The following is a 26,353-nucleotide window of genomic DNA, read 5'->3' on the forward strand; positions in this document are numbered from 1 at the left end:
GGGCTGGGGATGAACCGCAACCGAGGTACGTGCCCTTGACCAGAATCGAACCCACGACTCATTGGTCCGAGGGCCGACACTCTAACCTCTGAGCCAAACCAGCCAGGGCTCTGCCTTCTTTTTAAAATGGTCTAAAAGCAGACTGGACATGGGATTATATAGTATTCGGTGACTCTCTTCGAGGAACAAAAAAGATACCTGGAGAGTAGGGAGAAATGATTAGTCCCTTTTAAGGAGATTTTTTTTATATAAAAAAGAGGACATTATGTTTAAGGAAAAATAACCCTCAGTACATAAACCAGGGGAAAGTTAGGTAAGGACCAAAATGCCCTGACGGGAAGAAAGGAGAAGATGGATTAGTAAAATAAACTCCCGAGCACACTGTGTCCACCCAGCAGCGAGGGTAAACTGGAAAGCTGGGATAGCAACAATCGAGAAACCAATGATTTGAGGTTCAAATAAATTTCACTTTGGAGGGATATGTGTAATTGTGTTGGTCTGTTAAAAGAATGTCCATTGTTTTCTTTTTCAGTCATTAATGGTCACACACTGTGTTTGCGGCTGTTACTAGAAATTGCAGACAACCCGGAAGTAGTTGACGTGAAAGATGCCAAAGGACAGTAAGTGTTCTCACACTTGGCCTGGGGTTGACATTTCAGTCACAGCAGGTAATTGGTTGGTTTGTTAAGCAGCTAGCAGGGCTGACTGCAGAATTTTAGGTTGGGCAAGGCAGCGGCGACGGGGGTGCGGGGGGTGGGTATATGTTCGGCTGAAATTCATGGATGAGAACCCTAGAATAATGAGGTGGCTTTATGCTAGAGTATATGTATCGGAGAAAAGTGTGTGTATGTGTGTGTGTGTGTGTGTGTGTGTGTGTGTGTGTGTATCTGTCTTGATGAAAAGGAGCCAACTTTTTATGTCTGTGGCCATGTGGCCTGGCCTTTTAAAAATAGTCCTCCTTTGCTTCTTCTTTCTACCCATTTTACCCCCTTTTGAAGCTGCTACATTCACATTTTAACATTAATAATGGCAATGACCTCAAGAAGTTCTCTCATTCAAATCCTTCATGTTGTCTCCTTCCTTGGGTTTGTTGTTCCAAAGTCCTTTTCTTCTGGGAGCCTGTTCCTACACCCAGTCTTCTCTTCCCAATAGGAAATGCAGGGCAGAGCAGCACCAGTGACTCACACAAGGTACATGAGTCCGTGTTGACATCAGAACTAGGATGTCCCCTCCTGGATTCCAGCACTCTGTTCTTTCCTCTAGATTTGTCACACTTTTCTTTAAACCAGTGGGTTTTGTTCAAATGAAATATTGAGCAAATACCGACATAGAAAGCTATGAAAGTAGAACTACTCTGATAGAAGCAAGAGGGTCTCCTACTTACCCACATTCCCTACTCAATTGACATTTCAATACTTTTGAAAATGATGGGATTAAAGTGAATATCTTTCCCTCTCCCACCCACATTCATTATTTCACTGACACCATTCCATGTGGCCATTAAACACCAGAGGCAGATAACTTGTTCCAAGTTCATATAGCTAATTGGGGGCACTCAAAATATCAAGCAACTGTCAAGAAGAGAGAGTAAGAGAGACCAAGTGTTGGAGATAATGAGAAGGAAGTCCTCCCACTTGAAGTGATGAGTTCTTTGGTTTTTTTAATCTTCTTCTAAAAAGCCTAATTTGTCTCTCTCCCTAGAACCCCGCTGATGCTTGCGGTAGCATATGGACACATTGATGCTGTTTCATTGTTACTTGAAAAGGAAGCCAATGTAGATGCTGTTGACATTATGGGATGTACAGCTTTGCACAGAGGGGTACGTCTTCCTCAGCTTCAGTCAAGCACTTTTGTAATGAGCATGTTTCCTCTTTACTTCCCCAGATGAATTTTTAGTAAGAAGAATGTTTCCTCAGGTAACCAATTTACCTCAGTCAAAAAGAAATGACAGAATCTTTTGCAAGAGTAAAATAATGACAGGTATTCTTCGATCCTGCTCTTGAGATTTCACGTTAGATTGTAATAATAGATACAGGAACTCCTACTGTTGATAGAATTGGTTCTGTTTTCTAATTATATAATACTTTGCATGTCATAGAAAATTTGCAAATATTTTTTTAAAGCACAGAGAAGAAAATTACAGTCACCAAGTAATCTGACCTCCTGGAGATAATCATTTTTTTGGTTTATATACCCAATTTTATTTTCTGTGTATAGGTTTATTTTTAAAAAATTTTTAAAGAGAAATCTGAAGATACTATTTGGAACCCATTTTGTTCTTTCAGAATATCAAGAGCCTTCTTCCACGTCAGTAAATATTTTCCTGCTCCGTCATGTTTAATGGCCCATTGTGTGCAGCCGTCATGCTTACGACAATGAGCCCTTCGTTTTGAGTACTCGTGCTATTTCTTATTGCTCTTTATTAAAAATGTTGACCCATCCCACTAAAATATGTATCCTGTGAACAAATTGTACATATCTGCTGAATTGTTTTTTTAAAGCATGTCAAACAAACAAACAACTACATCAAACAAAAGCAGAAATAAACATGCTATTTGGGCCCGGCTGGTATGGCTCAGTGGTTGAGCGTCAAGCCATGCACCAAGAAGTCGCTGGTTCGGTTCCTGGTCAGAGCACATGCCCAGGTTGTCGGCCCGATCCCCAGTGGGGGGCATGCAGGAGGTAGCCAGTCGATGTTTTCTCTCATTGATGTTTCTATCTCTCCCTCCCCCTTCCTCTCCCTCTAAAATCAATAACGAAAAAAAAAAAATTTTAAAGTGCTATTTGGGGCTGGTGCTGAACACCATGGTCAGTGAAAAGACGAGGAACTCTAAGTGGTCCAAGTCATAATCATAGTTCTTATTTCTTTGGTACTTCCCATGGCCCATGCAACAGGCCGAGGGCCTTTACATGTCTTTTCTCATTAGTCTTCACAACTACCTGTGGGGTCACTATTACTGTTCCCATTTACAGGTAAATGAAATGAGACACAGAGAGGTGGATCGATTTGTCTAGGTTTTACCAGGAGAAGTCAGGATTTAACTCACATCTTCATAATTCTAAAGCTGATGTTTTCTACTTTGGAATGTTTCTAAACATTTCATGGGTATGTTTGGAGAGTCAAGAGATGTTTCCAAAATGCTGATGTTCACACAGACTTTTCTAATATGACTTTTGCTGGGTTGTCCTGTCCTGTGAAGTAGGGCAGAGTAAACTTCCCTGAGGCCTAGGCATTTATGTCCTCCTACTCTGAGCCCAGCCTCAGCCACCTGCTTCCCTACCCGAGTCTCTGCCCTTCTGAAATTTGTTTTGTGTTTTTAATTGCAATTTATTAGATTATGACGGGACATGAGGAATGTGTGCAAATGCTGCTGGAACAAGAAGTGTCAATTCTCTGTAAAGATTCCAGAGGGCGGACACCCTTGCATTATGCAGCTGCTCGTGGCCACGCCACGTGGCTGAGCGAGCTGCTCCAGATGGCACTTTCTGAGGAAGACTGTTCTTTCAAAGACAACCAAGGCTACACGCCGCTGCACTGGGCTTGTTACAATGGTGAGTTGATTGTCTTTTGACTGATTCCAGTAGGCTTCCTACGAACCCACCACCACTGTGATCTCAATGGACGTGAAAGCATAACATAATGCTGTAAACCAATCTTTCTGCATCAAGATATCTTTTTGTTTTGTTTTGTTTTGGAGGGGGGGTTTTGGGGGAGTAGCATTTTTTCTCTTCATGACTACCACGATGCCTTGATGAAATAAAAATTTATTTTCTCCCTTTTTGTAATTAGTATCATATAACTCCTAATTAGAACTTTCAATGAACTGAAATAACCAGTTTTAATCAAGATTTCTGATCTACATGATATAACCAGGGATCCTACAATGTTTAAAATGATACAGCTAAAACCAGAACAATATATATGACATAATAACCTGTCACAATTGACTGCTAGTCAGACCACTAGATAAATGATTTGTCTTGTGGCATTTCTCTTTTATATCTCATTTCCCCCATTTGTTTTGTTGCACTTGTAATTCGGAAGATTTAAAAATGTTTATTTCACTTATTTGAGTCAAAGAGAAATGCATGCTAATCATAACTTTTCAAAAATATTGACGTGTCTAAGGTAAAATTAAGTCTTCGTTTCCAGACTCTCTGATGTAACTTGGCGTGTACCTTTAATGCGTTGCCCTTGAGAATATAAATAAATACAAGTACGTGCATCTGGTTTTTTAAACTACAATCATATAACAACTATCATTCTATAACTTTCTTTTTTGCTATTGTTTACTTAACATACTGCCCATTGGTGGGGCAAAGGTGTAATGGCCACCAGAACAAGAAGGTATGTTCAGACAAGAACCAAGCACGCAGGTCCATAGACTATAGCAGACATTATTCTCGGGTCATTTCCTTACAGGGATGCGGGGTCGGAGCGCATAGATGACCCAGCCTCTGCACAGATTATTCTCCACTAACAGACCTCTGTTACAGTACTTTTTTCAGTATAACTCAGGTGCTAATGATTGACAAGACAAAGGGACAAGGAATGCAGTACACACCAGGGGCCATGCCTCCTGGTGGTCTAGTGATGGCAGATGGTTTTATAACCAACACTATCTCAGTTTAATGTTTATCCTGGTTGCCATGCTATTGTGGCCATTACTAACAAAAATATTTATGTTACATTTTATGGAACACAGGTAATCATCAACTAGAAGGCTTTGATATGCTTGCTAAGGACAGTGACGTTGATCAAAGGTCACAGCATCAAAGAAATCTGGGACACGGAAACGGAGTCTGTGTTGTTCACATCTACTTCCATACATGTTCTATAGCCATTATCCTTGCAAGTTATTATGTGTCAATGTTGATTGATCTTCTTAGTGTTTTGTTTTGTTTTTATCCTCACCTGAGGACATTTTTGCATCTATCTTCAGACAGAGCGGGAAGGAGAGAGGGGGGAAGAGAGAGAGAGAAACAACGATGTGAGAGAGACACATCAACTGGTTGCCACCCACATGACCCCAACTGGGGCTGGGGACAAACTGCAACCAAGATATGTGCCCTTAGTGGGAACCGAACCCCGGTCTCTCTGGCCCATGGGCTGATCTAACCGCTGAGCCAAACTGGCCAGGGCCTTCTTAGTTATTTCATAGCAGATAAATAGATATAGATGTGTGTGTATATCAGAATTTATTGCATATTCAACTGGGTCTCTATTGATAGACATTCAGATTGTTTTCAGGGTTTTTTTTTCCTATGACAAACAATGTTGCAGTGTGTATCTTCGTATTATGTACCTTAAATTCTGTCAGATAAGTTTCCAGACTTATTGATAGCAGGATATGTATTTTTTTTATTTTAATAAATTGTACCATGTTACTTTGCAAAAAAGATGTAATTTATTACTCCACCAAACATGTGTAAAATCTACTACTTCCCCAAGCCTTTGCCAGCCCAAGATATTACCTTTTTCATTTTTGTGAATTTGAAGGGCAAAAAAGGTTATCTCATTATTTTGGTTTGTGTTTTTCTGTCTAATAGTGTATTTATTTATTTATTTGTATTTCCTCTTCTGGAAATTACCTTTTCAATTTATTACTTTTTTTAAATTCTCACCCACGGATATTTTTTCCATTTATCTTCAGATAGAGTGGGAGGGAGGTAGGGAGGGAGAAAGAGAGAGAGAAAGAGAAACATCGATGTGAGAGAGACACATCAATTGGTTCCCTCCCGCACGACCCCAACCAGGGCTGGGGATGAACCACAACTGAGGTATGTGCCCTTGATCAGAATTGAACCCACAACTCTGATTCGCGGGTCGATGCTCTAACCACTGGGAAACCTGGTCAGGGCTTACTTTTTTTTTAAATGAGTTTTATGTTTTCTCATACGTTTGTTGGAACACCTTGTCTTAGAGATATAAATCCTCTCTGTGTGTTTTGTGTTGTAAATGTTTTCTCTCAGTTTATCATTTGTCTTTGTTCCTTGTTTATGATGTCATTTTCCATGCAGAAATTTTGAACTTCTGTGACGTTGAATTTTTCATATTTTTATTTTATAGGATCTAGGTGTCATATCTTGCTTAAGGTCTCCCACCCCTAAGTTTATATGGGTATTTCCCCATATATTAACTATGCTTCCATAATGTTACTTTTTCATTTTTAATCCTCGTATTAAAATTTTCACTCAGAAGCTATGATCACTAGGTCCAGAAAGATTTTTGGAGTGCTCTCATTTAAGACATTTCATTTCACTTTCTTTACAGTTCTCTTTTTGCATTGGCTCTGACCTCCGTAAGAGCCTAATTTTCTACTTGCTCAATTTGGTTTTGTTCCCTCTCTGCCACTGCAGAATTGCAATTTTTTACCTACTAGTGGATGAGGGCTTCCCAACTCCCACCTGGGTCAAGCTCAGCGATCTCTCGGGCAGGAGGGAGAAGATGCAGCAAGAATTTTGGTCGTAATGGCAGCGAACCCACCAGACCACGTTCTCTGCCCTGAGGGGTGTGGGGGCAGCAGGGGAAGAGGAGCAGTCCTCTCCTGAGCAGCCTTCTAGGTTCAGGGTCCAAGCTCCCAGCTTCCCAGAATCCCCTTCACTGAGCACTTTGAAATACCGAAAGTCATTCAAGGATCCCCAGTCCTGTCGACACAGACCCTTAGATTGGATTCATATAATCCCGAGGAATGGTGTGGGTAGATGCTTCCCTCAGCTGAATCCTCCGCAGGGATCCATGCTAACCGAGGGTTTGCAGTGTTTATGTGAGGGTTGGATAGGGTTGGAAAGCTCAACTGTATAACTTGCTTAAAGCTAAGGGATTTTTATATTCATCACTTTATATGTGTTTTAATCCTCCTAAAAGCAATTTCACTTTCTCTCTTTATAGGTAAAAGTAAGGTTTGATTGTTGTTTTAATACTTAAAACTGTTTGATCTACATCATTCTAAGGTAGATCATGAGAGAACTCTCATTACTTTAACCCTGAGTTCAGCTAAGAGGTTTCAGGACAACAGTCCGTATTCTAAAGACAAATAAATAGCTGTGCCCTCTGCCTTAAAAGCTTTCCATCACTTCACAAACCACATGCAGGTCCTTTATCAAATGAGCTCCCCTCATCCTGCGACATCGGTAGGGCAAATATTCCTTGTCTGATTTTTATATATGAGAAATTGAGATTCACCAATCCCAAGTGAGTCCTTAGATCACGTAACAAGCTAACAGCTGGGGCCTTACTTAACTTAAATTCAGTTGATTTGGAACTACTTGTCATTTTGTTGGAAATAATTCCTCACATTCATTCCTCTGCTTATTATTTTTTTAAATACTTATTGGGCACATATTATTTGTCAGGAACTGGTCTTGGTGCCATTTTAAACACTTACACAGTATGTTACAGTCAAAGCCCTTTCACTTACATGATCTCAGATACTGTTTTCTGTCCATCACATCTTCTCCCCTTCACTAAGATAGATAATTATAACTGAATCTGTTCAGGTGGGTGAAAGGGAAATTTCCTATTGTAAATATGGGCAAACTGAGGTACGTTAGACGTCTGTCTATCAAGAGCTGAGCAAAACATAGAATCTAGGCTGCTTGCAAATGAGGTCTCTTGTCTGTCTCTTTCTCTCCACCAGACCGTATGGCCTTCATTGTTTCATTTGTTCATTATGTCTTGGAACACCTGTGGGCATAGTTAATAACATTTTGCTATTTTGTGAATTTTAATCCATGGAGAAAGAGCATTCAGCCAATTCAGGAGAATTCATAAGCCAGAATTCAGTTCTTAATGACAAGAAATTGATTGTGTTGAACAATTTCTTTCTTGGAAACTTTCTAATTTTTTTTTTTTTTTGCTTCCTTGCAGGTAATGAGAACTGTATAGAGGTACTTTTGGAGCAAAAGTGTTTCCGCAAGTTTATTGGCAATCCCTTTACTCCACTGCACTGTGCAATGTAAGTAGAAATGCTGGAAGCTAATGTGTTACTTTAATTCTTTTAATAACCCATAAGGCCATTGTGTCTTAGGGAGGGATAAGGCTTTCACAGTTCAGATATGACCAATGTATTCCATTTTGCTGCTGAAAGCAGATAGGGCTGATAGCAAAGTGTGGACCCCAGTGTTAATGATGTTCCAGGAGGTTTTTGTGGAATGCCGTGGCACAAACCGCCTTAGGAAACTGCATGAAGAAGTGGACTGAGCTCTTCAAATGACCTTCACATTTGTCAGGCAAATTCTAAAATAAGTTGGAGCTCGCAACAACATGCCTATGAATGATTAGAAAGACATTTCATACCAGGAAGGATTTTTATATATTGTATTTCTCTATTCTTCATATGTTGTAAGTTTGTTTGCTCCTTTTGTTGTTGTTGTTTGTTTTTTGTTTTTGTAAATGTAATTTTTGCGCCAATCTCATAGTGTGAGCCATTGTTCAGAGAACACCGTAACTTTAAGTCAGATGTCCATGGTCAGCCTGGTGGGCCATGGTCACCTGGGGCCTGTGTTCACCTGGGGGACCATGTCTCCTAGACAACCATAGTCAGCTTAGGGACCTAAGACTTGGGAGTGCTTTGTCTTTGCCTTGTCTTTGGGCTTCACATGAAGCTGGGTCATTTGATTGCAAAGATATTGAAAGCACAAAGTGGATCAGTAAAGAAGGGATGAGGCATAAAGAGTAGAAGTAATTTTAAATCTGAAGGAACCATGTCTTTTTCACTCTGGTATCCCCAAAACACCTAACACGATGCTTTGTACAAGTGGTATACAGCAGACTCCTCCTGGAAATAGCAGTTCTGAGGAAATGAGTGTGTCCCATTAGAACTATTAAAATGATAAAGAAGACAATGTAGGTGATACAGACAAACTTTATTTAACACTTTATGAAATGGGCAGTGTCCACTCTCAAGAGTTCAGAGGCCTGCAAAGTGGGGCAGAAGGCAGGAAGCTTTTCCAAGGTAAAGAACTGAGAACGAGGACTGAATAAGAATAAGAGTATCTGACTGGCTGGAGTTACGTATCTGGCCTTATTTGAGTTATAAGAATGAAACAGTCACCCATGTAACTGGGTGATCACATATTGGTGACTAAATGGTCTAACTTTTGGGCAGGTGGAACATTTATAAAAACATGAAATCTGAAAGTGAAGTTTTGTTTTGCTGACATGATTTCCCAGGATCAGTGGTGCCTGGCCTACCAAGGAAAGGTTAATGTACGATCAGTATGACCATCCCCCCCACCCCCCATCCCTCGATCAACCTTTTGTCAAGCAAGAGATTTGATCAAAGATAGTATTGCAAGCTATTCTCAGTTACCATTTCCCCTTTGGGTCTTGATATATATTTTATAGGAGATTATGTCAAGTTCATCATTCCAGTTAGAGGGAGACCATTTGTTGGTGAGCTGATGGCTAAATCCCTTAAGAGAACACATAATAGACTAGGGAGATACTTATTATTAATAATAGTAAAATAATTCCTAAGGTTTGCAGGGTGCTCCTGAGCCAGGGTCCCCATGAACCAAACCAGGTAGAATCAAATAAGTCAAGAAATGATCCTAAAGAGGAAATACTTCTTTAAGCCACTTGGTCTGTTCATGTATTTCATGTAACTGCGTCTCTACACCCCTAGAAGTGTTTATCCAGAGAGCTTGTTCCTGAGAAACTGAGGCATAAGAAATCAGGAAGAAGTTTGTGCCAGGCAACACTACAGGATCAACAGCTTGTAGCAAATCCAACAGTTGTTTGCAAGTTGGATCACCCACCTTTGCCATGGCCTGAGATATGTGAACAATGGCTTTCCAGGCCAGGGCAAGGCAAAAGGTAGACAAAAGAACCATAAGATCTTTATGGTGTAAAAATCAGAAAAAGGATGGACAGTGAAGGAAGGAGAAATGGAAAGAAAGTTCTTGCTCTTGGGAGGAAGCAGTATACCTCGATGTCAGCCACTTCTCTTTCTAGTCGGTTTGATTTTGAGGTCTCCAGTGTTTACTTACACAGGACCAGACATCATGTTTAGCCTTCTTCAGTTGTGAACTATGCACCCAAGGTTTGACAGCTTCTAATTTGGCAGGGGTGTCAGTGGTCAAGAGTATTTGGTAGGGTCCTTTCCAGGAATCTCACTTTTGCAAAAGCATCAGGGAAAAACAATAACTGTCTGAAAATGACAAAAGATTTAATGTCCCTGGTTAAAGATCTGCTGAGAGTTCATTATAGTAGAATTGACAAGGAAATTTAATTATTTCTGTGGCACACAACATTTTAAGATGATAACTGGAATTATGACTGATAACGTTATACCAGGATAGGTAAATAGGATAGTGGACTTGTCTGTTCTTATAAAAACTTGGTTTGGCCCTGGCCAGTTTGGCTCAGCGGTTGGAGCATCGGCCTGCGGTACAGAGAGACCCGGGTTCAGTTCCCGCTAAGGGCACGTACCTCGGTTGCAGTTTGTCCCCGGCCCTGGTTGGTCGTGCGGGTGGCAGCCACTCGATGTGTCCCTTTCACATCGATGTTTCTCTCTTTCTCTCTCTCCCTCCCGCTCTATCTGAACAAAAAAAATGGAAAAATGTCCTCGGGTGAGGATAAAAAACAAACAAAAAACAAAACAAAACTTGGTTTGTAAGGCAAGGTCAGTGTTTTTTTTAATTCCTAAAAGAACTGGGCTGCAACCTGAATGATATCAAGGGGCTATCATCCAACGACATTACTTCAATTTGCTTCTTTATGTTAGGAAGACCTTTAACCAAGATAGAAATCAAAACATTTCTGTGTTCTAAATTTTGAGCTGTTTGTCTTTGAAACCCGCCACTTCCCCCATGGGTACATGGTTTCAATTTAGCTTAGGGGATAAGTCCTAAAAAAATGTTCCTATCACACTCTGAATATCAGCTTCCAATTTGACTGATTTCTGACCATAGAGCTACTTATTGAAAAGAAAAAACCCCTTCAAATATCATGTCAAGTTTTCAACTGAGACAAACTGAATATTCCTGGCTATATTGAACCCCTTGGGTGTCAGGGTTGTCCCCAAAAAGGGTGTGAAAGCTTCTACCCTGCCCAGATCCACAGCCTCTCCCAAAGACAACCAAAAGAAAGAAGGACAAGGACAAACCAGAAGGCAGCAGCTAATATACAATGATGACTACAGTTAACAACACTGTACTGGAATTTGTAAGTTGCTAAGAGTAAATTTCATAATTCCTCAACACAAGAAAAAAAAGTGTAACTACTTGTGGTGATGGATATTAACTACACTGAATATGGTGATTGTTTTGCAATTTATATAAATATCAAATCATAATATAATTATAATTATATCTCAATAATAAAAACAAGTTGTTAAATAAAAAAAGATTAAAGCAGCAATATCTTCCCTGAGGGAAAAAAAATGATCGATAGACCATGAGTACTTCAAAACTAAATTCACAAGCATCAGAATTTGGAAAGGAAGGGACAACCTGAAATTTCACCTTCCTCTCTTGATCGGGCATGACAGACTGGGGAGAGCTGGCTGTGGTAAGAATTCTCACCTTTTGCCAGCTTCTGCCAGTCTTCCCAGGATCCCATCTGTAGGCTTCAGAGTGAGTCGGCTTTAAGGCAGAGTGTAGCCCTGGTAGCTACCAGAATTTAGCAAGGTTTTTCCGTTGATTTCAATTTTCGTCTCCTCATGGCTATTTAGGGAATAACTGGTAGCAGTTTACTAGAGAATCCCTCAGAGTCTCCTCAGCCCTGTGAGGGATCCACATAGGATTCCTCCTTGGAAGGTAGATGTGGGGGTGTTTGAGTTGGTTTGAAAGATTTGCACAAAAGCTTCAAGAACAGTCTTTTTTCCAGTGTCCTGGTTGATTGCAAGTGAGACAGTGACTTGTGGGCCAGTGATGACTGTTGTTTGTGGTCTCGTAGTGTCTTTGGAGAGGAGAGGCGAGTCAGATCAAGGATTAGTGGGCTGTGAGCGCTCAGGTAAAGGAGGGTAGAGGTGGAGGAGCAGGAGTCACATCAGTCTTACAAGTCTTCTGTTTTGCGCCTCTGGTATGTTTAATTTATTATTAGACTTTTTCAGTGAATCTTTCAATGAAGCTATTTTGGAATCTTGAAGCCTTTTTAAGGTTTGTGCATACTGATAAAATAGATATCCCATTCTGTTTGTTAATTTGAGAACCCTTAATTTCAAGTGTACTTTTTTTTTATTAAAATGTTTGAATCTTGACATAATGGCAGATGTGCCCCTTTCCCCACCCTTTGCCTGCCTCCACCCACCCCTGCCTCCCTCTCCCTTGGCCTTCACCAAACTGTTGTCCATGTCCATGGGGTAGGCATGCATGTTCTTTTCAAATGAACACTTGTCTAACTGGAGCAGTCTCCATAATGGCCATTGCAATTCTAGGTTGTCTTAGTAAGATTTTGCCATCTTTATAGACATCTACAGCTTCCAAGACCAGAGTTCTTAGACATAAAATAATCAGGTGTGCTGGAAGGTGGAAATCTCAATTCTTTGAAAACAGAGAACTCTATTTCTAAGCTAAGTCTAGAGTCTCTTGGAGCCAAATATCTACCTGTGAGGAATGTGCCTCTGGGTTGGAGATTTTATGGTGTTTCATAGTGTACCTCTTTAAATGGACATTTTCTTGAGATGGCAGGTGACCTAGTGTCGATGTAACCTGTTCCATGACCAACTTATCCTAGAGCAGGAGTCTTAGATTTAGGTGGCGAGCACTCTAACAGTTTTTAAGTGCTCGACCCTTGCCCACCAATTTTTCAGCTTTGACTTTTAAGATTCCCATTAACAATAGATCTGTTATTTCTCTCACAAGAAGTTTTTTTAATAGTGGCAGACACCCTAATGGCTTGTAATAGTCCAACTTGGGCCCACTTAGATTTTGATAGGCTGTTGGTTACAAATTTCTTGTCTTAATTTATTTCTCAAAGTCCCCGTTAGTCTGTCAGCAGCTGCCACCGGCTGTGGAGTCCTTGTATAACTGCCCGAACCTTCCCAGGATTCCAGAACCTTTTTAGGAACTTTAATAAACCCCTTTTCTTTTCTTTTGTTTGTTTTTTTGTTTTGTTTTGTTTTTTTTGTTTTTTTTTATGAATTTTTATTTATTTTTTTGTTACAGATATTTTACCTTTTTACCCCATTGGCACCCCCCACCCCACCTCCCCTCCACCCTGTCCCCGGCTTAGTTGTCCATGTCCATTGGTCATGCATACATGCATATAAGTTCTGTGAATAAACCCCTTTTCTTTAAGAAACGTGGGTAAAATGTGTGTAGATCTGAGAGCTGCACACAGGGGAGTGGAGTTCAAGTGCAAGAGCGACTGACCCATGGCCCTTGGTGACCTCGGAGCCCAGAGAGTGCCTTTCCTGTGCCTCTCGTCCCACAGGCCTCCAGCAGTCAGCTTCAGATCCTGCCCTCATCACCGAAACTGTGAAAATGATCAAAGAAGACCATTTAGGTGATACAAACAAACTTGAACACTTCCTGAAACAGGCTGTTCTCCAAAATCTTTAGAGTAGAGACTGCCTGCTTCTGGAAGTGTTAAATGAAGTTTGAATTACCTAAATTGTCTTCTTTAAACATTTTAGCAAATCAATAAAAAGAAAAACATATTTTTTAAAAAGTAAAAGCCTAGCTCAGTGAATTGAGCATCATGCCATGGACTGAGAGGTCCCGGTTCGATTCCCGGTCAGGGCACAGGCCTGGATTGTGGGCTCCATCCGCAGTAGGGGGCGTGCAGGAGGCAGCTGGTTGATATCTCTCTCACACATTGATGTTTCTATCTTCATTCCTCCCTCTTTAAAAAATCAATTAAAAAAAAGTATTAAACATGTTAATAGAACATAGACCACAGATATTTGCATCTGATTAAAGAAAACCCATCAGCTTGTTAAATATACAGTGCAAAAGAAGATGGAGTAGGAGGGGACATATATATTTTTTAAGTAGTACAATTTTTTAATTTCAACCCCATTTTTGTTTTAGAATAAATGATCATGAGAACTGTGCATCATTGCTCCTTGGGGCCATAGATTCCAGTATTGTCAATTGTAGAGATGACAAAGGCAGGTAAGTGACCCTAAAGTGGCATGCCTCTTTTCTTGATGAATCTTACTGTACTTGTGGCTGCAGACACAAACATCTTTTTATTTTTTTAATTGAAAGCGTGATATATAAACATGATTTTTAAAAATTAAATATCATAAAGGGTATATAATTAAAAGAAATTTTCCTCTTAGCCCAGAAGGCCCAGCCTCTTCTACTGAGGAAGCCACTTAAAACTGTTCTTTCCAAATGTTTATATTCTCTCCAATATTTTCTATACATAAATGCAAGCATATGTAAAAATACATATTCCTTATATGCAAATGAAGCATTCTATAGCAGTGTTTTGCTTTTAGTGTATCTTGGAGTTCTTCCCATTCTAAAACCTTGAGATTTACTATGTTCTTTTCAAAAGCTGCATATTTTTCATTTGCATGGATATATTATAATTTAATCAGCTTGCCCTCTGTGGAAGAATATTTAGGTTGTTTCCAATATTTTGCTCTTTCAAAGAGTGATGCAGTTCTCATGTGTCTGTTCATATGACCCAAGCGTATCAAGGAGGTAAAATCCTAGAAGTGGAATTACTTGGTTAAAAGGCCAAGTTGTCCACCCCAAAAATCAACTATCTACATTGGATGATATGGGCTTCAAAAACAAACAAACAAAAGGCCAATTACCTACAAATTTAAGGTGCAATTTTGAAAACATCTTTATCAAAGGGGAGAGAAAAGTCACTGGACTCAAGATTAGAGTGGTCAATAAAGATGGTAATTTCATTGTCAGGCCCACCACCTATATCCCCCACATAGGTGACACTTCAGTGCCCACCCTGACTGTGCTTCAGAGGGGGCCTGATCATTATCTCTGTACACTGAGGTGTTTTAAATCCCTAAGACAAAACCCTGCACATGTTTCTCTGGCATTTCCAAAAAGAGAGTGTGTTAAGCTTAAAGGAAGCTAAACTCATACTTGTTTTCAACTGTTAGGACGCCGCTTCATGCAGCAGCATTTGCTGACCACGTGGAGTGCTTGCAGCTCCTGCTGAGACACAGCGCTCAAGTGAACGCAGTGGACGACGCAGGGAAAACGGCCCTGACGATGGCTGCCGAGAACGGGCAGGCGGGCGCTGTGGGTATGTGCCTGCCGCGCCGACTTGGCCCTGAAGCCTGTCCAAAGCCGAAGTCATGTAACCTCAGGAAATCAGTTCTGCCCTGGCCGGTTTGGCTCAACGTGTAGAGTGTCGGCCCGAGGACCAGAGAGTCCCGGGTTCGGTTCCTGCTGAGGGCACGTACTTCGATTGCAGTTTGTCCCCAGCCCCGGTTGGGGTCGTGTGGGTGGCAACCAGTTGATATGACTCTCATGTCGATGTTTCTCTCTCTCTCTTCCTCCCTCTCTTCCTCCCACTTTATCTGAAGATAAATGCAAAAATGTCCTTGGGGGAGGATACAAAATAAAAGAAAAAGGAAATCAGTTCCTCTCTTGATATATACCTATGAAAAGTCCAACACGTCATGTAAGCCACCTGACTCCACTTGCTCATCGTCTGCAGTCCCGTTACTGGATTGGTGATGGACTTTATCAAAGTGGGCCAACCTTTCTGCAGTGAAATCTCTTGACATTTAGAAACCAAATGTGACAATAGATTCATTTTACCTGGAAATAAAACTGTAAAGACAGTTAAAATTAATGCCTATACACCTTAGATTTGGATAGAACAAATGTAGCAATTAATTGTTCCCTTTTTTTTGTTAAAAACATTAAATAGGATTATATGAGCTGTACTAATTTAAATATGTTATCGTTTCTGTAGTAACATCTTCAAAATGTGTGTAATTAGCATGTAGTCTAAGTAACTTTCTTTTGTTTTTTCCTATAGATATTCTGGTGAACAGTGCCCAGGCTGATCTGTCTGTAAAGGATAAGGACTTGAACACACCCTTACATTTGGCTTGTAGTAAAGTATGTATAAGGAACCTGAAATACTGTTATTTAGTGTTAATTATAATAATAATAATATCACATACATTCTATCTCAAAAGTGTGCATCATGGCTCTTAATTAAGATGTACATTGCCCCAGGATGTTGTCAACTCTAAGCGGAATCAAAGAAGGAAAAGCGGAGGGCAGGCCCACACGGGTGAAGGTGATGCTTCTCCTGGCATTCCACCTGCGTGCTTGCTGCCGTCTGTCGTGATGCCGCCACTGAATCTGTCTCCATGGTTGTGGTCCCACACTGTGTGTCTAAACACAAGTTAGGACCTTAGATATGTGGCTTCTAAAATATAAGCAGTTCCACTTCTTTACATTTGAAGGCATGATAATAACACAGCCCAAGTAATACTCTCCTATGTGGCAAATAAATGTGTTCATGTGCATTTCTACCCTCTCCCTGTTTTCCGGTGCCTAGTTCAATGCAAAGAATGAATTTGTTGTTTTTTTTAAAAATAGCATTGTGTTCACATGTAATTCAGGGTCCCTGCTTCAGTGAAAAATAAATGGTACATATGAATATATGATTTTACAAAAGTGAGATCATACTGTTTACAACCTGCTTTTGTTACTGAATCATACATTATGAATATCTTTCTTTTATAATGTTTTAGAAGATTTGTGGTATTCTCTACCTTAGAAATGTGCCATTGTTTATTCAGCCCATCTGCTTGGTTAGACATTTACTCGTTTTCAAATATAAGCTACTATAAATAATACTAACTGTGGAGAATTTTTTTTAGGAATCCTTGTTTCTTTAAAATAAATTCCTAAAGGTGAAATTATTGAGCCTGAGGCCATGAACATTTTAAAGACCAAATTACCCTGTAATGAAATCACACCATTTACATTCCACCAGTAGTATATCAGAATGAAACCTCCATGGACATTTCCAAAATTATATGTAAGGGTCTCCTTTACAAGGCATTATAGTATGATGCCATTTGACACCAGTGATGGTGGTTTACTTCAATACAGTTATGGTATTAAAGGTTTTGTCTACACCAGTGGTACCAGCTGTTCCTTTCATTGGTTGCATTTTCTTACTTCATGTTCTGGGAAGCCCTTGGGAACCACAAAAAGTGCTCGCTTTCATAAGGTTTGTTTCAAGATGTAGTTTTCATCGGTATAAGTGCAGTGCCTGTCAAATGTTATTGTGCCATTGAATCACCTGAGGATACTGTTAAAATTCAGCTTCTGATTTAGTAGGTCTGAGAGTCAACATCTCTAAGTCCCAGGTGATGCTGATGCTGCCGGTCACAGGGGCTCAGGAAGCCGTGACCCTTAACAGAGCATAGGTCTGAGACTGAAAGCATCTCTGACTAGTCAAGAAAAATTATCAACTGCCTATTGTCATAAGATGCAGAGATCATTTCCCCTGGTTGAAGAAGAAATGAATAAGTTTTCTTGAAAAAGAATCCTCTTACAATATAAGGCAGTAAATAATGAGTGATAGATGTAAGCAGATTCCAAGGATATATGGATCACTGAAGTGGTTGGTAATTGAAGACTTGAGGAAGAAGATGGAACTTGACTTATATTTAAAAAATAATGTTGAAGGATACTTCTAATTCTACTCTCTGTTTACCAGCTGACCTGCTGAACTGGTATCTGTTTCAGCTCTCTGGACATTAATTCTACAAGTTATCTTAGAAATATTTCAAATCAGATTTATTATTAACCAAGTCTTAATGAACCCCATTCCGAATCTTGGAGAATCTAGGGCCCTTTGACTGTTTGCTTTTTAGAAGAAAAAAGAATTACTCAGACAATGGCCTTATAAAATGTATATAGACAGAGGGCATTCATTTTAAATTTAAAGCATAATTATGTGATTATTCCAGGACTTTTCAATGTCTCTGTCCTGTGTTTCTTATCATTTTTTTTTCTTTATTAGGGTCATGAAAAATGTGCCTTGTTAATACTTGACAAGATACAAGATGAGAGCCTTATTAATGCAAAAAATAATGCACTGCAGACGTAAGTGTGACAACTCAAGTTTGACTCAGACCTGAATTAGTAGTCATTTATTTAACAAATAAAATTAAGAGCTTGCTTTGTGCAAGGCTAGAGCTGGGGAACACAGTGCTGAAAGACAGTCCTGACTTCTCCTTCATGAAGTTTAGTCACAAACCTACAAATGCAGACCAAGCTAGACATTTTTAGCTAGAATCTCTGTGCTACAATGCCTTCATAGAAATTTGTGAGATCTGTGTTTTTCTTTGCTGATATTTTTATGGTAATATTATAAATTTACTGGGTGGTTAGAAAATCTTATGGGCTGACATATTTGGGAAATATTTGTATAAATGTATTAGCATTATGTATTCTTACTGGAAAATGACAGTTTTACAAATTAGGTTCCCAGAATATATTTGAAGAGTTTCTAAGCTATTTGTCTTAACATTTTAATGTAATTTGGTGTCATCCTGAGTGTGAAAGATCTAAAAGCTGCTTCAGCCCTGGCCAGGTGGCTCAGTTGGTTGGAGCGTCCTCCTATACACCAAAAGGTCACAGGTTTGATTCCCAGTCAGGGCATGTACCTAGGTTTTGGGTTCGATCCCCAGTCAATAGATGTTTCTCTCTCACATTGATGTTTCTCTCTCTCTTCCCCTCCCCACTTCCTCTCTCTCTCTAAAATCAATTGAAAACAAACATATCTTTGGTTGAGGATTAACAAAAATAATAATAATAAATAAATAAAAACTGCTTTATTTTCTATTTTAGGAAATTATGTATTTGTTTTAAGGGTAAAAGAATATTGGGGTTTTTTTCATTAATATTCTTATGGAATATATAGCAGAATATACTGGGCTTGATGACATCATTCTTTAAGGTGTTCTAAAGTCAGTAAAATATTTAGTAATAACGAGGTTTGAGATTATACTTATGGGTGATATTAAACAGTCATATTGATGAACTGTGTAGAACAGTGATTCAATGCTAGAATGGAAATCAAGGGGTAAGGAACCTTCTAGAAAACACACTAGAGCTTGTGTTCTTCTGGCTTTCTCTGTACTATCATTGGGGTTGTTTTCGATGCAGAGTAATAGCTGAAGAGAAATCTGGGCAAACATGGAAGAACTGTTGGGTCATTAGCACTTAGAAAACATCTGATCAACAAATCCCTTTTTCTTTTTAAGTAAAAACTTTCACATACTATTTATGGATTCTTAAGTACTTGCTCCCCGTTAACAGCACAGGCTCCCCAATTGACACCTGCTCACACAAATACGTATCCCAGCTGATGTTCCATGTTCTTTCTTCAGACCCCTCCACGTTGCCGCGCGCAATGGCTTGAAGGTCGTAGTGGAAGAGCTGCTGGCCAAAGGGGCCTGTGTCCTCGCTGTCGATGAAAATGGTGAGTGAAAAAAGTAAATGATTACTACAGTCACCTTCCCTATGCTGTGACGCTGGAGGAAATGAGAAATACAGGAGCTAGTTAAAAAGGCAGTAACAATTCTCTCCCCCTTGGCAGCTCCCTGTGTGTGAGAAATCAAACAAGGATAATCTGTCCTGTCTGTCTTTGTAAAACACAGTCTACCTGTGGCCCCCCACTGCCTTCCATTCTGCATGTAATGTCAGCAGCTGGTGTCTAACTCCTCAGCGTGGTGGTTAAAATATTTTAGACACACTAAAAAGCTTTCAACTGGGTATTCGTGATTCTGACTGCATACGCTGAAGAGTTAGGGATGACACATCATTAGTGCATGCTCGAGGGCTCACATAAAAACCAGGTCTCTGTATTTCAGTTCATTCTGAGATCAAACCTTTTTTTTTTTCTCTTTTAAAGAACAGATCAGAACGCATACTCCCAGTATGGATATTCAAGGAACGTGAATAAAAATTCTAAGTTAATGTCTAGGCTTGAAACTTCTCTTGATCTATATTAACGTTCCTTTTCTAAATGAACCAACTCCAAATAGAAGCTTTCTACTCCGTAAGAAATTGTGAACACTAGAATTGTATTAAGCTTTCATTTTAAGCGTAATGCCTATTAACCTTGGGGAGAAAAAGAGGGACTTCTGGATATTTGTGAATTAAGTAAAATTTTTCAATGTGGCATTAATCATGGCATTTAATTAAAGTATTATAACAAACTGTATTAACATAACTCAATTAACTGCTTATTACAGGTATTGGAATTAGCAGCTCATGCCTATTTCTCAGAAGTAAGCAGCCATATGGACATCATTAGCTAACTCCTGTTAGTTTTGGTTTTGCAGCCCCATTTACCCTAGCATGTTCCCCACTCTGTCCCCAACCTGACTCATCTAGGAGGCACAGAAAGTTCTCTGTTACTCCATCTCTTTGGTTTTCCTGCCTCACCTTCCCTCACCTTCTAATCACCATTGTAAACCTTGGGGTTGGCGTGTAGAGGCCCCCAGCTCTTCTCCACGATGACCAAAGAGACCAGATTGCATTAGTTTTGCTTCTCTGGTGTAAGTCTGATACAGCTGAGGCTCATCCAGCCAATAACAACCGTGGCCAGTAGAACTGTGGCTGTCTCATTGCTTAGCTGCATCCCAAAGACCTGGGAACATTTGGGGCGATTTAGGACAACACTACAATCATTTTTCTTTCACTTGTCACAGACGTCCATGGAATAGGATGTTAAGATACCTGTCCATTCTTTTCTGTTTTTATACCAGAGAAGGAATCATCTGTTAAGACAGATGAAGGGGACGGGGAGCAGAAATGCGGTCAAGTGCTGATAAACAAAACAACGAAAAACTGTTTTATTGAGCCAGTTCCTCTGAATAAATGAGTGAGTAGTCATAGGAACTTTGGCCAGCAGAGAGGACAGGGTAACCCTTTCAGGACAGTAGAATGGAGGTGGAATAAGGTAGTGACTCTTTCCCCATGCACCTGTTTCATGCTTTGAGATCATTTTCCCTTCTGGACTGCACCCATCAAATCTAAATGGTGGAGAATGATGTGACTCTGTGTCAACCATAGCAGTTTTCCCACATCTGCTCCATTTAGGTCAGCAGCATTACTATTTTAAAGTTCTGTTAAGTTTCTTTTGAATGATACTACATTTTTAATTACAAACAACAAGTACCTTCCGTGTCTGATCTACTCAAATGATTGCATTTGTCTAGAACCAGTTAATTGTTGTCTACTTCATATAAAATATATATACATAAAGTGACAAAGCTGCGTGACTCACTTTTACAGACATCTGATTTTTAGTATCTTTTCTAATCGGACATGTGATTACCTACGATGGAAAGTCATTGTTCTCAGAATGAGAGTGCTCTGGCCCCAGCCTGAGGCGCATGGTGTGAGTGTGTGCTCGCCCGTGGAAACACCTTCCTGGTTGTCCTGTTGCTGTTTTCTGTGGAATTGCATCCCACCCCCAACCCACCCCTTCGTGTTTCTGTTCCTTAGATGAAGACTGGAATTCTGCCTAACTTTGGGTTAATACCGTGCTTGTTGTTGTGATGTAAGCTAAAAAGAATCCCCCAAACCCTCCATAAAATGTCCCCCCCTCCAGTCCTCTGTAGCCTCACCCCTAGCATGAAGTAACTCCTCCTTTTGCCTGGCATGATTTCTAACTCAACATACATCTCCGTGTGTGAGATCGTAGGAGATGTACTGTGGAATGCTCCGCCCCCTGGGTTGCCCAGACTAACCACTGCCTTGTCTGCATTTACGCCCAGGTCACACCCCGGCCCTGGCTTGCGCTCCTAACAAAGACGTGGCTGACTGCCTGGCCCTCATTTTGGCTACCATGATGCCTTTCTCTCCTTCCAGTACAATGACGGCTGTCAACTTCGTTTGTTTTAAAAAAGACAATTTGAACAGGACGACCCTCTCCAATCTGGGTAGCATGGTTAGCCTGTGCAGTAACAACGTAGGCTCGGAGGATGGGTACAATGAAAATGATTCTGACTCGGAAACGTTTTGACTTTGGACTGTAGAAGTTTTTCCTTGATCAAGCATGTTGGAGAAAGGGAAAGAAGCTTGAATTCCTGGTATATGTTGTGTTCAAGTATTATTATGGGCCCGAGCTACCAGAATCCAGTAGAGAAGGAATTAATCAAACAGAGAGGGCGGCTAGGCTCCAGGACAAAGCATTCACACAGATGGGCCCCGATTTTGATTGGTTTCATGTTTTTCTTAGATCTAAGATATTTCTGTGAAAGTCTACCTCTTATTTTAAGTAAGGATTTTTAAAATGCATTTAATTCTTTTTCTTTGAGGATAATGCATCAAGAAGGAACTGTTGGAACTGTTGTTCCCTACAAAGAGTTTGTATTTTTTTTGTTTTGTTTTGGGGTTTTTTTGCCATGTACTCACTTGGCCGTGAGTGGTCAGAAGTATATGCACGTGATATTCATGTCCCCAGGAAGGGGAAGGAAAGGCTAGATAGGAAATGCCTCAAACCTCTTCTCACTTTAATGTTTACTTTCTCATTAGAAGCCAAAGGTAAAAGTGTTTATCTTCAGAAATAATGCCTGTAATAATCTTTTTAAGGGAGTCCAATTATTCATGTCCTCTCTATAGGAAGCACTTAAATATCCAGAACTTCTTTCTGAGGATATTTGTTGCCAGATGAAGGGGGAAAATTCATGGAAAACTGAGCTTACTTTTTTCATTTAACACAAATATGGCACCCACTGCTCCCCATCACAAGCCTGTGACTTTTCCCCCGCGCGATTGAGTCCAAATCTGTCTAATTAGGTTTCAAGTGAAAATTCTATTGCACCAAAACTGAGACATATGCAAATTTAATATTAAACGACCCTTTATTGATTCGTCCTTAAATCAAAATAGTAACTTTTAAAAACATCAGGACCATCAGCGTTGTTCAATAGTAAAATGTTCAGTGAGCGTCTCAGTCAAGGTCATGCCAAGTGGACGAAAGTGTGACTGCAGCAGGGAACAAAGAAAGTGAAAGCAGGTGGTAGAGATGGGTGATGTGGAAATTACAGCCAATTGATAGTTGCTTGATGATGAAATCAACCTAGTGAATACTGTGTCTGCTCCCTCTGCCAAAGCTTCTAGGTCAAATGGACCCCGTTCCGCACCTGGAAGAGCTGTGCAAAAGGAAGAATGAGACTCTTTAAAAATTATTTACATACACATGTGCACATATATGTATACATTTATGTCTGCATTTCATCAACCAGCTGTACATGAGGACCAAAATACTTCAGTCTAAAATGGAAGATTTAAACAGTTTTTCTTCAAAGTGAGACCTGAAGTAGCTTTTCTATGGAGTTAAAATGTAGTCTTTTTGCGTAACAGTTTTTGTTGTATTTTATATTTCTTATGACAGAGATTTCTAGTTGATGGCTTAACATTTATAACTGATGATGTGTTGACCACGGCTTATTTTTTTGCCAGACTAGAGAAAATGTTCATACACTTTTGATGTAAATGTGTTTATATTTATTTGAAATGAAACAAATGCCCAGGAAGCATATTTTTTTTGTTCTCTCTTTTCATTGCTGTGTGTCTTACTTGGAATAACAAAAAAACAGAAAGACACACAGGGCCCGCCCTGGGCTAGCCAGCATTTCCACTGCTAAGGTTTCCAGCGTCCGCGGGACCTCCCACATTGACTGGAGAGGGGTACAGCATCCTCGCTCAGCCCCAGTCTGTGGCCAGCTTAGAGCTTACAAGACATTGGAGTCCTAGCTCTTCTGCCAGATGAAAACCGAAGCAGGTAGCGCATTGTATGCACAAAAGTGATCTAAAGAAAGGTACAGAGATGATCCTACATGCACTGAAATCTCACGTGGGTCCCAGTAACCTCATGGGAAACCGTATCAGTGTGTGGGCACATGTACCAAGAGAAGAAATACAAATCACCAGCTCATGCTGTTTTCCACTTGAGGAAGAGACAGGAAGGAAACCTTGCATTCGGGGAGTACTGTCTGACCATTTTATAATCGGTTCCATTTCAGCCTGGAAATTTCCATTTCGTAGTGAATGTGAGATATTTTTATAACAGTGTTCTATCATATTTGGATCAGACACAGATACTGTATTATATTTTTCATCTAAATGTAAAAGACTTTAATCTCACTCTTTTAATATCCCAGATTTAATTAAAAGCTCACGTTGGGTTCTTCACAAATGAGAACTTGTTCAGAGGACTTATAAAATGGGTATTAATTTTACTGAAAATTTCAGCACCACCAACATTATATTTTAATTCCCCTCCTTCCTCTGTATTTTTTGTTTGCTTAGAGAAGATGAGTTGGGTTTTTTTTTAAAGTAGATACATTGCTAATGCGTAATAATGACCTTCTCGTTACCAAAACACTGAAAATGAGAGAGCCGACGCTGAGAAGCCCGACCTACTGCGGTGTCTTTTTATGGAAGTGAATGGAAATCTTGCTCAGTTGGCGTTGGAGGCAGGGGAAGAAACGCCTGCTTTCGTGGTGGAGCAGCGTTGAGTTTGCTGTAGAACCTCACAGAGAACAAGGACTGTCGCCCGAGGAAGCCGGCTCCGTCTCCGCGGAGCTGCGGGTGAATTCGCCTCGCCTGCTCACGCGAACGAAGGACAAAGGAGCGACACGAAAGCATGCTTGCTAGGAACGGTGCACGGAACCAACCTTTCCTTTCTCCCTCCCCTCAAGACCATTTTTTTTTTTTCCTTTAAGAAATGACTTTCAAAACTCTGAGTTCTGTCTTTTTCAAGTACATCTCTGAGAAATAAAATTAGATTTGCAAAGCAGCTTTCTAAGAAAAAGAAAAAAAACAACAACAGAAAACATTGTGCTTTTCATGGAGTCTTACTTGTTTAGTGCTTTTCCCTAAATGTGTTATTTTTAGACTGTATTTTAACCACAGCCACAGGGATCATGTTTCATTGCACTTAACCTGTTTGCCAGTGTCTGCCTATCCTTGGTAAATACATTACTATCTCCAAATTGCCTAAACTCTGCTATGATTCTACAGTAAATAGCTCAGGGGATTTCTATGTATCACTACTAAAAGGGCACCATAGTATGTTTTGGTACTTTAGGCAGTAAACAGCTGCTTGATTTATTATTTTATTATTAAATTAGAACAAGAACATCAAATGGATTTGCTGCACTAGCTATTCTTTGTACTGTTGAGCAACTGGGTTTGCTTGTCTGTTGTGTTGGTTGAAGAACTCATCCTTTTTTTTTTTTTTTTTGGTCTTGTAGTATGAAGTTAGAGTGCCTTTTTATATTTGTATATTCTGAAAATGTTCTGTGAAATGTTTTTTTTTTTATTTGAGTGTTATCAGAGCAATATAATGCCAGTGAATTTTCATTTCAGCCTTTCTTTGAATGTATAAAGTGTCTTTTCTCATATTTTCCCTTTTACCTGCTTTGAAATGGAAATGAAAATGCCGAAGTTTTCTCTAGGAGTTATGTTTGATTTTGCAGTGCTAAAATGCTTTCTTCTTACAAAACTGTAAACCATAGGTCAGTGTTATAAGGAAAAGCGTTTTAAGATAGTGACAATCTGAGTGTGTGTACAAAATGTAATTCTATGCGTTTTTTATGCAGTGATCTAAAAACTCAATGCAAATATCTTTTGTTGGGTAGTTTGTCTATGTATTTTATGCTTTAGCATGTGCAATATATCTTTGCAAAGCACGATGATGCAAATCTGGTGCCAGTGTTATATTTTGCATAACATATTTGTAACAGCATAAAATATTGTTTGATGATTTCAGTGGGATTTTGTCTGTAATGTTTTCTTATGTAAATTGAGTTGAATGACTCTGGTAAATGTCATGACTGTAAAAATGAGAAAAATGACTTTTAGTTCAGTGAATGACTTTGAACCAATCTGAATCTTCTCAAGCACAGTTTAATACTTTTTCAACTACTGAATGCTAATAATGTAATGAAGTACTTAACTGTAATATACTATGGAAATGCATTCAGATGGTTATTTTTACAAATAAAAACGGTACAAATATTGTTGCAGTTTCTGTTGGCTTTAATTTTTCCAATCTGTGCTAATTTTACCAATTATTCAGCTAATGGAAATCTTTAGTCCCCCACCAAAGCCAAATTAGCCTTAACTTTTTAAAATAAATAAGACAGAAGTGTATATCTAGATTTACTACTCCTGTTTATATCATCACAATTAGAGAAAAGAAATCTCAAACATGTATGTTTGGGTAGATTATATTTATTTATGCCTCTGACTTTTGTCATAAGAGATTTGAGCTGGCTTGTAACAAGAGACATGTGATAAACGAGCAGTAGAAAAATTAGGACAGGACCAAAGAGTACAAACAAATGTGGGAACTATAAAATTTAACACAGTGGCTGTGACTGAACTTGAGTTTGCTCTAAGCTTCCTTGTGCCCAAGGTA

The 26,353-nt window shown here is 39.6% G+C and overlaps 1 protein-coding gene across 3 annotated transcripts in view; it reads left to right on the forward strand.

Annotated features, from left to right (window-relative positions):
* The window catches only part of ANKRD44 (ankyrin repeat domain 44), a 306,969-nt gene extending 281,012 nt beyond the window's left edge, over positions 1–25,957 (forward strand). Inside the window, exons 19-28 of one of the 3 annotated variants that reach the window (XM_036254347.1) lie at positions 533–620; positions 1,702–1,819; positions 3,336–3,552; positions 7,871–7,958; positions 13,981–14,064; positions 15,030–15,175; positions 15,920–16,002; positions 17,930–18,012; positions 19,302–19,393; positions 21,699–25,956. In XM_036254347.1, coding sequence (XP_036110240.1) covers positions 533–620; positions 1,702–1,819; positions 3,336–3,552; positions 7,871–7,958; positions 13,981–14,064; positions 15,030–15,175; positions 15,920–16,002; positions 17,930–18,012; positions 19,302–19,393; positions 21,699–21,946 — 1,247 coding nt within the window. In that variant the 3' untranslated portion in view covers positions 21,947–25,956. Of the gene's footprint in view, positions 1–532; positions 621–1,701; positions 1,820–3,335; positions 3,553–7,870; positions 7,959–13,980; positions 14,065–15,029; positions 15,176–15,919; positions 16,003–17,929; positions 18,013–19,301; positions 19,394–21,698 lie in introns of all 3 variants that reach the window. The other 2 variants (XM_036254346.1, XM_036254348.1) reach the window with 2 other exon arrangements.
* The last annotated feature ends 396 nt before the right edge of the window (positions 25,958–26,353 follow it).

Source organism: Molossus molossus, unplaced genomic scaffold (genome assembly GCF_014108415.1).
Source record: "Molossus molossus isolate mMolMol1 unplaced genomic scaffold, mMolMol1.p scaffold_m16_p_11, whole genome shotgun sequence".
Taxonomy (NCBI): domain Eukaryota; kingdom Metazoa; phylum Chordata; class Mammalia; order Chiroptera; family Molossidae; genus Molossus; species Molossus molossus.